The sequence below is a fragment of the Dendrobium catenatum genome, unplaced genomic scaffold (assembly GCF_001605985.2).
Source record: "Dendrobium catenatum unplaced genomic scaffold, ASM160598v2 fragScaff_scaffold_156, whole genome shotgun sequence".
In the NCBI taxonomy this organism is placed as follows: domain Eukaryota; kingdom Viridiplantae; phylum Streptophyta; class Magnoliopsida; order Asparagales; family Orchidaceae; genus Dendrobium; species Dendrobium catenatum.
In genome coordinates, this window is record NW_021318618.1 from 2,209,856 (window position 1) to 2,227,360 (window position 17,505).

A 17,505-nucleotide genomic window follows, 5' to 3' on the forward strand; every position below is an offset into this window, starting at 1 on the left:
TTAACAACTTATTTTTTTTGTTTAAATGAGTACATCTATTACTTATAGGATTGTATTTGTAGTGGTAGGTTCCTAAACTTGAAGTAAGAATATTGTGACCTAGTGGAAAAGAAAAATATAAATTATTTCTCATTTTAAAGTAGAAGTGCAATGTGCTTTATTTCTTAGCAAGAATAAAGTTGGTGTAATAAGGTTTCTTAGCTAACTAGTTGATTTAAGAAGAATAGTTTATGGTGGCAAACTTTAGTGATAATTCTTATGCTGAGTTAGGCTAGACGTGAATGCCACTCAAAGAGTGGGTAAAGTGGTAAACTAAATAAATATTGACCTTATCAAATTGTTGTATGATTTAGTTTACTTATACATTTACTTATCATCTATATGCCTCATATTTATATGATGATCTACCTAAAAAATGATTCAATTGAGAAATATAACAACATCAAGCATTTATCCTACTACATGGGATCAGCTACATAATCCTTTTTCTCCATTGTGTCAAGTCGAATTTTCATTTAATCTAATAAAAAAATGTCTTTTCTAATATGTTCTAACCAAGTCCTTTTAGGTCTATATCCACCTTTCTTAAGATAGACTACATCTAATACATCTACTCTCCTAACAATGTCATAGGAATGCTGACATTTTATGTGACCAAACCCTCTAAGGCGACTCTCTAGTTTTGTCTATAATTGGAGCTACTCCAACCTTTTCACTGTTTCACATATATATAGTTGTTTCATATTGTGTCTCTAAGAGCAAAGCTACTCATCCACTTGAACATTCTTATCTCAGCAACAATTAATTTTATGTTTCTCTTTTAATGAACAACATTTTGCGCTATAAAGCATTGGAAGTCTAACAACAATCTTATAAAATTTTCCCTTAAGTTTGAGGGGTAATTTTCTATTACATAGTAGACCTAAGTCAAGAAACTTTTTGAAAGAAATTCCTTACATGTCAATTGACACCCAATTCAACTTCCCTCTTTATAGTTTACCTTATACTACAAACTAATATATATACACAAGTGCATATATAAAAAATATTAGCCTTAAAATTTGTACACATTTGTGTACATAAATGAAATTAATTTAATTTTTATAATAACACATATATGCATGTGTGTACAACATTAAAACTAATTTCAGTTCAACAAAGTAGACAAAATTATTTTCATGGTCCTATATTCTTAATGACTTGCAAAGAATAAAATCCTTAACAAAAATTAAGATTTTAATATTGAAGGACACTTTAATATCATTAGAAAATTCTCATTTAATCAAAATTTCAGTCTTTTATTTTATATGTTTGGACTAGCTCACGAGCAACTTGTTTATAATGAAAGAGAGAAAAAGATTATTATGTAAATAATTATTATAATAAAATAATAAAAATATGCTGAAAGAGAGAAAAAGATTATTATGTAAATAATTATTATAATAAAATGATAAAAATATGCGTAAAAAAATAATAAAGAATCACATAATATTATAAAGTGGGATGTAATTTCTAAATACTTTTAGCAACTTTCTCCTTAAAATAATAAATATTAATATATTTTATATTATATTTGAATAAAATTAATTCAAATCTAATTCACTAACTCATCAAACTAAACTCACGAAGTCATTTATATGGTGGTTATTCCGAGCCCACTGGTCGCTTGACTCACGCGCGCCCTAACTCCAACTTCGAAGGCAAGGCGCCTGCCGAACAAAAGGCGGTGAACTTACCACTACTAGGTAAATGGGTAAATGCCTTTCGCTTGAGTCGCAGCCCCAATTCTGCAGGAATAGGAGAGAAGAGGATCTCTGGACATGGCGTTGGCTTATCGTTTACTCTCGCGATCCAGACAGGTAAAGAGCGCTTCGGATGTTCACTGGATATCACTGTTTACGATTGGTAGCTCTTATTGTCCTAGGAACAGGGTTTTTGTTTCCATTTCGGATCCCAATTACCAAATCCTTTGGATTCTGTAAGTTCTTTTCACGATCGAACTTTTTTTAATTTTCAATCATACGTTGGATTGAAGACTTCTGCAAATGTGGGTTGGCAATACGTTATAGATTCTGCAGAGTTTGTATATGAAGGGTTTTGATTATGAGGTTATGTTCCCGCAGTAGACACGCCGAGCGTCTTTAGCTCGGGGCGTGGCGCATCGTTAAATCTGCCCCTGATGAGGTCTAACGTCAAAGAAGGAATCGAAGTTTATTCTTTGGATGTTTTTTAATCTTCCTTATGTCATTGATGATTAGAGTCTCGACATGTTCATTCAAGAAGAGTTTGATGTCATGTGCATTTCACTAAAAAACATATTTTTGGATTGAACTGGTCATTATTCTTATGCTCGGCTTAAGTGCAAGGCATTCTTGCTTGTACCTTGAAAGATGTTTTAAAGTTGGATGTCTGCATGATAACTACCTCCAAACTATGAGCTGGCCAGGTCGTTAATGTTAACTGTGAGCTTTGTATGTTAATCTCAAGATTAAGCTGAGCTATTGTAATCCTTTTTTTTGGTTAGTATTGGAATGTAAGCATTGCTTGAATTTAACAGGGTTTTCATCTCTTGTATGTTCTGCCGCTTTAGAGCACTATATTGAAGATAAACATGAAATATGTATTAACCTAATGAATTAAAGTGTGGTATAGGGTCTTATTAATGTTGTATGAGTTATAAAAATAACGCACTTCCCATTGTGATACTTATGATTACTACCCTTAATATGATTGGATGGAAGCCATATGCTTCATATCATGATCATTATAGATCATATCATGTTGATCATGCATACTCTTATTATTGATATCATGATAGGTCATATTAAAATAATCATACATGTCCTCATAATTGATAGCGCAATCATGATATATCATATCATGAAAATTATGCACACTTTTATTATTACAAAGATAATCTTCCTAGGCCAAATCACTTCTATCAATCTCTTCTTAGATATCAGCAATTGACTGACAAACATCTAAATTACATTGATAGACTCAATTATCTTACATATATTATTTATTGTTACCTTTTAAAGTAATCTTCTCCACCATTCACGCGTACTCGCCCTATTGAGGATGCTGAGTTGTCACTTATGCTGAGTCTATGTGTGCTACTATACTTGCAATTGATCTTAATTTTGTGTTTAAGGTTGACCTAGAAGTTCCATAATGCATTTTCTTGACCCACTTGTGTTTCCAGTTGAATTGATTAATGATTATTATGATGATAAACCAATATTTGATGATTACACGGCTCTTGGGGAACAACTGTAGTTTCCATATTCAAATTTTGATGTCAATCCCATTTTGGACTTTGACGTAGTGATTGAGCTAGAGCATGAGATTGTACCCACTGCTGAGATGAGAATACTTAGGTGGATGAGTGGCCTTACTCTTAGAGATATGATACGAAACGAGCATATCCGGGAAAAGGTTGGACCGTTGGAGTAGTTCCAATGACAGATAAGATTAGAGAGAGTCACCTTAGATGGTTTGGTCGTGTAAAACGTCGTCCTTCTGATGACCCTATTAGGAGAGTAGATGTATTAGATTTGACCTATGTTAAGAAAGGTAGAGATAGACCTGAAAAGACTTGGTTGGAAAATATTAGAAATGACCTTTCTTTATTATATTTAAATGAGAATTTGACTCTTAAAAGGTCACAATGGAGAAAAAAGATTCATGTAGCCGACTCCACATAGTGGGATAAAGGCTTGATGTTGTTTTTGTTCTTGTTGTTGTTGTAGAGATACATGATGTTGAGATTGATCTCATGGTGACTCAGTTATTGTTGTTGTTCACTAGCACGCTGAGATGGAGATATTCCACAACTTCTTGTACTCATGCCTTCTCCATCTGGTTGCTCATGTTGTCTTTTAACCACATTTTTTTGTTGCTATACCTTTATTTATTTCTATTTTATATTGCTCATCGGACACAATGGTGTGGTAACCGGCTATGTCTTGACCTCAGCCATTATTTCTTTCTACATTTGTACAAACTACTTTTGCAAGCACTTTAAGAGATTCCCATCTTCTACTTACCTTCGCCACCCACCATGATAGCAACAACCTTCTAACTCTTCTTTGAAGAGTTTCTTTTTTATTAGGTGAATGATACAAGGCCATCTCAACCATCGAGTCTTCTTACAAATCATTTCCATATTTCTAGTTTTTAAATATGTTTTAATTAAGTTTCATGTATTAAATGTGTAAACTGGATTCATTTTATAGTTCCTTACTAGTATTAAGTATTTTTTGTATGCATTGAGTGATCTCTTATATAAAAAAATTTCCCTAGGGTAAAATGCAACGGTCAAAGATCATTAAATCAAAGCATGGTGTTCAGAGCTCTCCTATTTGTGATGTTTTTTTCCTCTCCCTTTCTTGTTCTCTCCTAAGTTTATGTACAATTTCATTTTTTCTCTCCCCCTTTCATTGTCTGCCCTGAAGCTCATGAATATTATTTGATGATTTTGTTATTTTCCTTGCATCAGGATGTATAGTGTTTGAAATATTTGTCAATCTTATCGTTGCATATTTGAACCAGATGTTTTCTAGGGCAATTTTATTATTTATTTATTTATTTTCTCATATTCCTATCTTCACCACTACTATGCTTTTGTATGAATATCTTCACAATTTGCAAGTATGATTGTATTTTCATGTTCTCTTTTTGTATGCCACCACTTTATAATTATATGCTTGATCAATTTGTACAAAACACCATGTAAAATTTTGCTCTTTAACACTTGCGTACATGTATAATGTACGTGTTTTATTTTTTTTCTTGATAGTTATCAGTTGTTCCTGTTGTAATACCACAAGAGCATTTAGCAACAGTTCGTTCGTTCGCAAAAGATGCTGCTCCACCTGCATTGCCCCGCCTTAAAGGAGATGGTAAGTAGATCTATATGTTTAATTTGAAGTATTCATTAAAATTTATTTACTAAATCATGTAAAATTATAAATGAATATTGTTAAAGCTTTTATGAGCAATTACTGACATATAAAATTTGGCTATTTACAAACCTAACATCCTCTTATCCCGAGTCATCATGGTCCCACCCTTATTTATTTTTTTATTTTTTTGTCAAATCTCCCATGATTTGATCATGGCACACGCAAATGCATGGATTTTGTGTTCATTTTTTTGGATGTTTGATAATTATATAAATAGGTAGATTTTAGTGGCATATGCATAATCTCCTAGATTTTTTTAATAATTCTATGCATTGATCTTTATTCCTTTACTTGGTTTGACATGAAGCTAAACTTGCTAGTTTTTTAGATTACCTGCATCCAGAATATGAAGAAAGCTAATATTTCTATGAACTAGTAAGCACTACAATAGTGATATATTCTTATCCATGTGTTACAGTATTGGATAAGGAATAATTTTGTGTGGGCCTTCCAGCATGCCTCAATTTTATTTTTAAAAAAATTATTGACTACACCTTAGGCATAACTAACGCATGATTATAGGATAAAATTGAAATAACGTAGTCCACTTACATCATTATTGCCTAATTAATCTTTTATTTATTGGTTTTGCTTTTTTTCACGTTGATTCTCTAGTTACACACCATTTTAATTTCAGTATAAATTTATTTTGCATAACTCTAAGCTTTTTGCGTGATTCAATGATATATTTTGTATATTTCTTGAAATAACTAGTTCAATATTTTTTGACTATACTTATTATTACAATTTTTTTGTGCAAATTTATAGTTTTATATCCTTTATTTTGATGGTTTATTGTTAGCATATATGTTCATATATTTGCCCCGTTTATTAATGATGGTGGTAGGAGGCTTTATATGTAGAAGAATGGTTGGAGATGGCTATGGATTGCTCATTTATGATGTATAGGTGTGATTTGGAATTGATGATGTAAGGAGTGGTCTTTTGGGTGTTATGGATGTGGGAAACTAGCTTAATTGGACCTAAACTAAGTTGATTTACTTTAACTATTTTAGGAATGGATTTAAGGGTGGCTAAATGATGGGAATTGTTGTGGAGGGATAGTTTAGGATATATAGTTGTGATTTGGAGCTTTTGGTGGAGTTTGAAAAGATTTAAGAGCTTGTGAGAGAAGGGAACAAAGCTAGGCAAGGGTGAACTTAGTCTTGGTCGAGAGCTTTATGGAGGATTTTAGAATTATTTTGATGCCTTTGGTTGATGATGGATGATCTTAGGAGATGGGTAAGATTAAGGGGAATATATTGGAGATGCTGGAAGAGAGATTACGTGGAGAATCAACAATAACTTAGAGATAACTAACATTTCCCACAAAGAAAGGTCATTGGCGGACCTCCAAGCTCTAACAAATAAGAGAATAGTTTATTCTAATATGTAATATCATTCAAATTGATTACCACAAAAAAGAGGGTTTTGTCTTCCATCTATCTAAAAATATGTGGTATCTAGATAGGTCATTAGAGACTTCTTATGTAATAATGGGACTCTCTACTTCCATGAATGTGAGTTATGAGAGTTTGCAAGTAGAGGGTATTGTCTCATATCAAAATGCTAGACTGAATCTTTGAAGGTTTGTTAACCCCATTATTATATAGTAAGATGCCATCATTATTAAAAAATCAGATTGATAAGCATATTAGTAGACAAGTAAATGCGGTATGCATTGATTCTAATTTTCCTAATAATTTTGAATAGTTCACAAGATCTAGCATTTTATTTCTTGAATTTAGTGGATTGGCATCTTTTAGGTCTAATGCAAGTCGATATAGTCACCTTCTTTATATGCCTTTGTAGAATAATTATAGTCTATTATGTTAGCATTTTTTTTGTTATTAGCTTTTTATTTCATTGTGAAGGCTTTGAACGCCATTAGCCAAAAAAAAAAAAGGAGTATGTATGAGATAGAAAATTTAGGGGTTGTGAACCAGACACTAAATCTATTACATGCTTATGAGTAATATCAATAGAATATAGTAAAAGGGATGAAACTTTGCAGTTTTCTTAGAATTGGGCTTTGGTCAAAGATCAGACGTGTGCTTATGGGGTGCAATGGATGGTGCTTTCTCTTTTGGATTTGTTGGCATGAGTTTTATGGTCTTATGCATAGTTGTAATGGGTAGGGTATAAATTCTATTATTTTGCAGGCTAGCTATAAGGGCTTGTATCTTATCTTTTAATTATTGTATTCGAGCTTTACTTTCTTTTTATTTTTTTTTGAGTTTTCTTATATATGTTATTAGTCCTATTTTTTAGTGCTTCTACCATCCTATTTAAGTTTACAACTTGGTTCATGGAAATTGACTTGGGTGCCATTCAGTTGTGAATATGACGGGTGAATCTTTGATTAGAGGGAAAGGGTCTTAAGTCGAGAAAAAAAAAATCAAAGTAAGAGAGGGGTATTAAATCTCTTACATTCCAAGCTCTCAAGTAGTTTAGGTCTTCTTTGACAAAATACTAGTTAAACTCAAAATACAAAATTTCGCACATTTATATCTTTATCGATGCAATTTTGAATGCAAATAAAAAATCTTAAAGTCTTTTTTTATAGTTGTTCTTAAAAGAACAAGTCAACACAAGTTTTTTAAAACAAAATACTAAATTTAACCATAAGCATTACCAAAAAAAGCATGTAAAATTGATTTTGCACTCAAGGTGAGTCTTTTTTTGAGTTAACGCATAGGGATATATGCTAGGTTTTTTGTTGGAGTTAATTAATAGGAAAATTTTACATTCATTCTAGGCTTGCAAGCAACATACCTAATGGATTAGCTTTTAATATGAATTTATACTATGAGAAGAAAGGAATTAAATCATATCAAAAGTTAAGGAGTAACTCGCATATAAAAACAAATCACCTACAAGCAAAGATCCTCTTGTTGAAAACAAAAAAGTTTTTACCAGAATTGCTTCTTTAAGATCCTTATCGTAGGCTTTACTTTGATATCAAAGTCAATGGTGTTGGGAGGATTTATAGGTGGAGTAATTGCTGAAGATTTCCATGGATTATTGGCTTATGATGTGGAGTTGTGATTTGGAGTTAAATGGTGGAACATAATGCTCTCTTGGGTGAAATGGAGGTGGGAAAATTAAGATTAGCTCAATTAGACCTAGTTTTCACTAATTTAGTTTTAGTTCATTTGGAATGGGTTTAAGGGTGGCTAAATGATGGGAAATAGTTGTGCAAAGCTAACTTAGAATATGTTGTTGTGATATTGAGTTTTTGGTGGAGTTTTAAGAGGTTCAATAATTTGTGAGAGGAATTGGAATAAGACTAGGTAAGGGTGAACTTATTCTAGGTGAGAGGTTCAATGAGGGTTCTAAAATTATTTTGATGGCTTGAGTTAATAAAGACTTATCTTAGGAGATGGCAAAGATATAGGAGAAGATGTTTGAGAGATTTGGAAGGGAGGTTGAGGAGAATTTGTTAGCACCGAGAGATAACTATTCTTTCCCACCAAAGAAGGTAATGGTATGCCACCAAGATCCAACCAACAAGAAAATACTTTTCTCAAAATTTCTCAAAATTCTTATCCCATTCAAATTGAAAGTTTTGTTATAAGTTCAAACTATATGCATTAATTCACACACCATTCTAAAAATCCATTAAGTCGCTGGTTAAAACTTTATGCAACAACAACAACATCAAGCCTTTGTCCCACTATATGGGTTCGGCTATATGAATAATTTTTTATATTGTGTCTTATTAAGAGTTAAATACTCATTTAAATCTAATAAAGAAAAATCATTTCTAATATTTTCTAATTAAGTATTTTTAGGTCAGCCTTTACCTTTTTTAATATAATTCAAGTTTAATGTCTCTACTCTTCTAATCGGGTAATCAATCGATGTTTTATATGACCAAACCATCTAAGGTGACTCTCTCTAATCTTACCTACCATTGGAGCTACTCCAACCTTTTCATGTATATGCTAGTTTCGTATTCTGTTTGTAAAGAGTAAAACCACTCATCCAACCAAGCATCTTCATCTCTGCAACACTTAACTTTATTGTATGCTTCTCTTTTAATGACCAAAATTCTGCGTCATAAAGCATTGCAGGTCTCACCATCATCTTATAGAATTTTCCCTTAAGTTTGAAGGGTACTTTTCTATCACACAACACGCTTGATGCATTCCTCCACTTCAACCATCCAACTTGAATTCTAATAATAATATCGCCATCTATTTCACAATCACTCTAAACAATAGACCCGAGATAAAATAAAAATGATAAAATGATAAAATACAAAATCTGAACTTGGAAATTTAAATATGAAAATTTCTTCATGTTTGTTCTCTTATAATTTGGCTTCCTCTAGCTTGAGCATTTTGGTGTGCTTGGGCTTTTGCTTGGATTCTTATAGTAAGCCTTCTCTTATTCATGTTCTACATTAGTTTATGTACAATACAATTTTGAAGCTTTTTTATTTCTTTGCTCTTTTATTACATATGCAACCACTCTTAAAGTGCATTTATGTATGTCATTCAAAATATGAATTTATGTACCAAACCATTCATGAAGAAATTGTAAGAGGCTACTTTACTACACAGAGCTTAAAAAAGGCTTGTGGGAGAAGCTTTTATATTGTTCATAGATACAAAAATGTTTATCACAAATTTAGTGGGGGTGAGGCGGCCACTTATAGCCATCCCCATTTCAACCATAGATGCTAGATGATTCTAGAAGAAGCGATATTCATATTTAAGAATAGTAGAGGGTTTAGGATTTTGATAAATTTAGAGAAATCAAATTTATGAGTCATAAAATAAAATTATGGGAGAGAATTATGAAAGATAAACTCAAAAAATTATTTCGATATTAGATGATCAATTTTGTTTTATGCCAAGAAGATATATTATGAAATAAATCATTGTGCCAAGACAATGATTGATAGTTATAGAGCATGGAGAAAAGTATTTATGCGATTGTTCTTGATCAGAAGAAGGCATATGATCGAATATTATGAGAGTTGGTTTGCTACACATTAAGGGAAAAAATATGCCAAAGGTAAGTTGAAGTTAAAGATATTTATAATAGAGCCTTGACTAATATTAGAAGTCATTGTAAAGTGAATAATGTGTTCCAATTATGATAGGATTATGTAAATGATCAACAATAATTTTGTTTTATTTTATTTGTATTGTTCTAGTTTTATTTTGATTATAGTATGTTAGACCGGTCCACTGAACCGGTCCACTGAACCGGTCCAGCCGGTCCAGGCGGGACCGGTTCACGGGCCAAAATCGCGAAACAGGCGGAGATCTCTGCCTCCTGCGGAGATCGAGCGGCCCGACCAGCCCATTAGAGCATTTTAGGAAGCGTTTTTTAGCGTTTTGAGAGGGAAATTTGAATGTAGGGGCTGTTTAGGGATTTCCTTTTGATTTGTATGCATTAAATAGTTGTTTTTCCTAGGGTTTGGGCATCTTGAATTTGGCTGAAATTTGAGATCTCATAGAGTTAGGTTTTCTTTGGGCTCTAGCGGCGTCTAGAGATTTGGGAGAGATCGATCCTCCTCTCGAATTGAGGATCAATTGTATCTTGCTATTTTATTCATCTTCTAGTGAAATACAAGCTTTTCTTTGAGTTTTCTCTCAGATTTCCTTGTGGTGTTGGTGTTTTTCTGCTGTAAACAGCAGATTTATGCTGTTTTCTTGCTGTGGACAGCAGTTTTGCTGTTGAATGTTCTTCGATTTTGGTTAGGTTACTTGCGAACGCAAGTGTTTCCTATCATAGTAGTGCTTTTTCATTGTTCTACTGAGACATCTCCTAAAAGAAATTGGAATCTTCCATGCTAAGTAGAAAAAGCATTTTGTAACTAATATTTAAGAACAAAGGATATCTTCAAAGTTATTGTAATTCTAGAGCAATCGAACGTATGAGTTATATAATAAAGTTATGTAAGAGGTATCGAATATAAACTCAGAATAATCAAATTGGTATTAGATAATTGGTTTTAGTTTGTGCCAGGAAGATCCATTATAGAAGTGATTTTTAGGCTGAGTTAATTAATGAAAAAATATAGACAATAAATAATAGATTTTCAATAGTTTTTGTTTATTTTGAGAAGACATACGACCTATTGCTATAAGATTTGATTTGTTATACATCAAGGAAAAAAAGTACCCAAAAGTTATTAAAGAAGTGTATAATGGATCATTAATTTGTATCAAAAGTAATTATTGAAAGACCAAATAAATAGTTATAATAGAATTATTAATTTGGCTTAGTTTGGTATGATAGATTGAAAATTGAGGTTATGATAAAAAAATTAATTAATATATTATTAAAAAAAAGCTGGTACCTCTATGTGATAGATTTAATTATCTTTAATTTAGCAGACAAAAAAATTAAAATATGGATTAGGATGCAACCTCTAGAGTTAAATTTGGGGGTTTAAAATGGAAAAGTGCCTTAGGAATGTAATGTGATAAATAATAACATGGAGATTTTAAGGTAAAATTTATTAGATTGCAATTAGGCCAGCAAGGTTGTGCGAATCCAAATATTGGACATTAAAAAAATCATTGATAGCTAAGTTGCGTGTGTGACAAAATCATAATATTAAACTGTGGTAAAACCAAGAAGAATAGATGTGAGGATGATTGTATAGAGAGATAATGCAAGTACTTTCTATTGAAGACAAGGCTATGAAAAACTGATTCAAGTAATTTGGACTTCTAGAATGGAGAGTATAATTGCACTCATAAGACAGTGGTTGAAATTCCTATTCAAGGGTTTGGAAAGGAAAAAGATAGCACAAAGGTAATATGGATATAATTTATAGAAAAAGATTTTTTGTATAGTGTGTTTAATGTCTTAAGTGACATTCAATAGGAATGAATGGCAATTGAGGGTTCATAAAACAAACCCTGAAGTGTTGGGATAAAGCAGCAGCTGCTGCTGATGGTAATGTTGTTCATATTGTCGATTCTTGGATTCTTGGTAATAAAGTTGCTTGTAATTGTTGTGTAATAGTTTCCTCTCTCTTTAATTTTTAATAAATAAACAGAAATGTTAAGAATCTCTTCTCTAATATAAGTTATGGCTTGATCAAACCTTTGTACTAAATCTTAGAATACATGAAAACTAAGGTGAAGTTATAGTTTGTCTCGTCAATTTGTGGAATTTAAAGATTGTTTGCTTAAAATTCATTGTCTCATTAAGGCTTTGAGCCTTGCTTATTTGCACTTAAAACATTTTCAAATTTGTAAATTCTATTAATAACATTTTCAATATTTGAGAAAATGATAAAAAGAACCACATCTAAGTTTCAGTGGTAGCAGCATCATTTCATCATCATAGGTGGTGGGGCTCACTACCAGCACTTTAGGGTGCCAACAGTAGGGTTGAATTCCACCACTTCTAAGCCAGTTAAATCCATTTGGTAGTAGTAGATCACCCACTTGGGTTGGGATGGCTTCCCCAGAAAATGTGACCATAAATCTACAATTTTGAATGTTAGGACTGCTACTGAGCTGAATCCATCTATGAGCTCCATATCACAACTTCAATGCTAGATAGTGATGTGTTCTATGCTATTTGAGAGTGTCAGGTCAGTAAGATCGATTGAGAAATTTTTTCTAGGAATGCTAAGAGAAACCAATGTTTATAAGCGAATGGGCTACAATTGAGCGGAATCCATATGGCGACCATCACATCATGGATTCAATGCTAGGCAGTGATGAAAAAAGGGAAATCTTATGCTTAGGGTAACAACAAGGTAGTAATGAATCTTAATTGGGACAATATCATAAAATTGTGTAGGGTTTGTTTTATATTTACAGAATGGACCAAATTGGGAAAATTTGCAAGCTGTGGGATATTGTAATGGTTTAATAAAACATGAATGGCTAGTGTGATTTATATCAATCTAAGCTGCAATTATATGATCATATTTTGTACTCTATAACCCAAATTTTTATCAAAGTTGCTAGTTAATATCATAGTTACACAACCCATTGGCTAGCATTTTTTTTTAGTTTTCTATTTGCTAAGTTTGTTACGTTGGACTTATTTGGATTGGGTAGCTGGTGCGTTTATTATTCCTATGTTACCTGTTTCAAGCGTAAGGGTCATTTTATTCATAATTAATCATATGGCACGTTATTTACACTTTGATCCATCTGCTTTTTTTTCACTCTCTAGTTTAGCATCTAAATTGTGGTGTCTGATGTAAACCTTAAAATTCTGAAATATTGTTTGAAGAAGTGCTTAACTTAATATATATTAATTTTAAAATCCAAGGAATTTGTATTAGTGTTTAGCTGTCTTGTTTATTTGTTCTAATGATACATTCCATGCTTCTTGGTGTTGCTTCATTACAAATTGCATAATAATTTGTCTGGCCCTTCTTTGTGCACGTGGGCTATCAGAACAGTTGATTTATGAAGATTGAGCCTTCCCTTCGAGCGGCATTGTCCAGATTGCTGCACTTCTGGGATGTGTGATGGTCTGAAATTGGGGTTAAGCTGAAGGTAAGGAATCTCAATGGTGGGGGAGGGGCCTACATTAAGGTATATGGTTTGGATATAATTCAGTTTGGTAGATTTGATGAGGTGTAGGTTATATTGTTAAAAGAGCTGTAGATAAGGAGGGAGACTGTAGTCACATCTTTATATGAAGAAGTGCATGTGGCTCCCATATGGTTCGTCTTATAATTGAGCCATGGAACCTGATACTGGTTTTAAATTTTAATTAAAACAGATTTATATTTAAATTTTAATTTATTAATTCACCTTTCAACTACTTGATTTAATATCTTTGGCTTATCCTTTCATTTAGGAGTAAGGAGTCAAATTCTGTTTCAAGAATCCTCTAACTATCACCAACACCATTCATAGTCAATCAATACACAAACTTGCTACCACTCCACATTTTCTTTGTTGTCATCTTCACCTGCATGCAAATCGTCTGAATCAGTAATGGTTTTGGCCTTTTTTGAGTTGCCTATATCCAACATCATTTGTGATTATTTCCACCTTCAAAAACTTCTCTTCCAATTTTGATCATCTGATGTTACTTTCAGAATTATCAACTTGAGCAAGCCTTTAGCCTGGGGTGGGCTCTCAACTCGTGATCCTGCTGCTTTGAACTTCATTTTTACTCTCTTCTTAAAAGATAAATCAAAATATTTTTAAAAATTTGCTCTCACCTGAAATGGAGGGATATGTGACTAGTTATGCGCATATTTTGGGTCTGGAGAGGAGTAGAGGATTTGGCCATCGTAGGTTGAAGGCAGTTTAATGAAGTCTACTTCTAATGTGCTTGAACTAAGGACCAATATGGCCATCTGCACTTTTCTATGTTTTAGAGATTTATGATTTAGAAATAAATACTGCCTTTGTTGCAGCAGTAATTTCTAGATCTAACAGCAGACGTACGTAGTTCCCTGAAGACTCAAGAAAACCTGTCAATTAAGAATCAGAATTCCACTGCGCTTAGGTCTTTCTCTGAGGATTGGTAGATCTGCTTGCTATTTGAATGGTAACGGAGAGTAACAACTTACTGCTCGTCAAACTTTTCTGCTAAACAGTTTTGTTCACCGTTATGCCATTACATGTCCTGTTTGTTTTTGCTGTTTTGACCAGACATGATTATGTTTGATTGGGAGAACTAATGATATCAGGAACTCTTTCGTGTAAAATACTTCCACGAAAAAGTTGCTGGAATTTTTGTGGGAAAGAAAAGTGATTTATAGAATGAAATAGCAAACAGCAAAATTATGCGTGACCTATTATAAAACTTTGACTTGCCTGTATCTCTCTCTCTCACTTGCATATTTTCTCAATCTTATCCTTCATGTATCTTGAAGTTTATGATTTTCCTCAATTCTCTTGTGTAAATTAGCAGCAAAATATTTCATTATGTAAACCTAATTGGTACCAACTCTTCATTCCTAGATTAGTTCTTAGTTCTGCCTAATTTTTGCTTAGGTTAGCTCTTGCAAATGTTATAAAGTAATAATTGTTTTTTCTTAGTTTACTGAACAATTATGAAAACTGATATAACTACATTTCATTAAAAGTTGCTCATCTTTGAAGATTTTATTCACTAACAATGGTGACATATTTATGCTGGAAGAAATGTTGAAGAACATCTTTTATGAGGTGAAGAATAAATTTGATACTGCCCTTGGGATTCTTTCCAAGGAAAAGATCACAATTGATCCTGATGACTCCACTGCAGTATCTCAGTATGCAAAAGTCATGAGGACCATTAGAGAAAAGTAAGAGTTTCCTATTCCTTTATTCAGCCAACATGTTAGTTACTTCATGCTTAACCTGATGAAAAATGCTTTATTTGTTGAAACTAAATCTTACTGTTGGATAGAACTCTCTCGGCTATGGGTAGAAATTGTTCAAAATGATTTGCGAAGATTAAGTTTAACCATTCATATACAAATGAAAAATGAAGATTCATAATGCTTATCTCAAATAATTGGGATGAGACTAATTTGATGATTAATAGTTTATTTCCTTAGTTTGCTTTGAGGAGCCTTGCTTGAGCATTGATCTATTGCTTTGACGAGCTTTGCTTGAGCATTGATCTATTGCTTTTGTCTAAGACATTCAAAAAATTATTGGCTTATATTTGGATCATTGCTTAGTTTGTTAACATTTTATAACCAAAATTGATTTGTTTTTAGATCTAAAAGTATGTAGGCTACCATTTGGCTTGTCATTTTATTCCCTATTCGCCCTACTTTGTAAAATTAGAAATCTGCGGTGATGATGTTTTAGCTTAAAACTTATGATGTTCCAGCTGTAGTAAATTTTTTGAACTATATTTTTACCTACTTGATTTTAATAATTTGCAGATTTTGTTTCATATGTCATACAGGGCAGATTTATTTTCGGATTCTCAGAGAATCAAGTATACAATTGAACAGAGGACCCAAGATATTCCTGATGCTCGAACTTATTTGCTAGCACTGCAAGAGATACGTATAAAGTATGTGATATGCATTTTGTTACTCTTTTTAATAGTACCTTTTTTTTCTAGATGAAGCCAGCAGTTTTTGGGGTTGTTTTTTTCATTTTTTCTATGTGGATAAGCTAAGATCCCTATGCTATAAAAAAAAGTTGAGTCACTTCTTTTAGTTCGTGGTGGTCTATGTTTATGATCTGTTAGAAAGAGGCTCTAAAGACAAGTTTTTTCTTGGATACATCATGCTCTTTGGTGTTTTATTGCCTTGCATATTGTTAGCATATTTACTTCAAAAAAGACATGAAACTATGTTCTTTATAAAAAATCGATGTAATTTTTTTTGCCGAAACTAAATTAAGTGATTAAAACAATTGGCTGTTAAACCAAATCAAGTATTGTAATGGCAAATAAAAATCATTCTTACAAATGCATATACAACATGCATGATTAAAGTAATTTTTTATACTCATACTTAATAGCCCATGTCATCTGGCCCACATGAAAAAAGAGTAGTTAAATTAGTACCTTAATGCAAGAAATATAGATATCTGGCCGAAGTGTGACCGCTCCTTTTAAGTGAAGGTGATTAGTAAGTGTATTAGATATGAACCTATGGTAGGAAGTGTCAAATAAAAAGATCTAATTTAGAAGAGAGAAAATAAATATGAAGAATAAGTATAAGCTTCTAATAAAGCATAGAAAGGACAAGTTCAAAGCATATGTAAGAGGAACTAAGTGTTGGACCATCTGCACACCTTTAGATGTGATTTAGGATTTGCTGGGAATTGCGGATCGCAGAAGGGGAAATAGACGGCTAATTTCACTATGGTAAGCTATTTTTTTAGTAGATGTTCAATAAAGAGTAAATGCAGAATGAGTGATGTTGTGCGAGTATCGACAGGACCTAAATTATCAACGGGCTCTCCAAGAACGTTGAAAATTTGTCCGAGAGTAGCTCCCCCGACTGGAACACTCGCGAGGCGTCCCTATGGCTGTAGGGAATTCTCCCCCTCTCTTTAGTGTGGGGTGTGAGGGTTGTTTGGAAACCTATGATGCACTGATACATATATGAGAATATGCACATAAGACATGGTAAGAATTTGTATGCTTAGCACTTAAAACTATATGATTTACCATATTTAGCACCAAAACTTCATTGTTTATATAATACAACACTCTTTTATCGGAGTTAGCAGAACTCTTGACGATGAAGATGAAGTCATAACAAATCTCATTGGGTATGAGGATGTCACGATGGGATACTATTGGGAAGAGACTTTGACTATTGTCTCCCTCTCTGTCAGAATAGAGCTTCTATCAATGAAGAAGAAACAAAAACCATCATGATGGGATCTCGTTGAGAAGAATGGTGAGATCCACGATGTACCACCTCTTCCTGCAACTTCGAATACCCTTGTGTCTCTTGCCAAAACTCCACTGTCGCAATCAATTTTGTCGTTGACCTTTTCTTTTTCGTCGGTTATAGGATTGTAATTGAGAGGGTGAGAAGGGTGTTTTTTTTGTTGTTATTCAAATTTTTTAGTATTATACGCGCAAAAGTTGGAGTATTATCTTGTAAATTTTGTCTTTAGTA

General features: G+C 32.8%; 1 protein-coding gene across 1 annotated transcript in view; it reads left to right on the forward strand.

The window, feature by feature from the left end:
- The first annotated feature begins 1,709 nt into the window (after positions 1–1,709).
- Positions 1,710–17,505, forward strand: part of LOC110094058 (probable ATP synthase 24 kDa subunit, mitochondrial) — a 29,115-nt gene continuing 13,319 nt past the window's right edge. The window contains exons 1-4 of the mRNA XM_020819201.2: positions 1,710–1,859; positions 4,802–4,904; positions 15,066–15,210; positions 15,825–15,935. Coding sequence (XP_020674860.1) covers positions 1,821–1,859; positions 4,802–4,904; positions 15,066–15,210; positions 15,825–15,935 — 398 coding nt within the window. The 5' untranslated portion in view covers positions 1,710–1,820. The remainder of the gene's footprint in view (positions 1,860–4,801; positions 4,905–15,065; positions 15,211–15,824; positions 15,936–17,505) is intronic.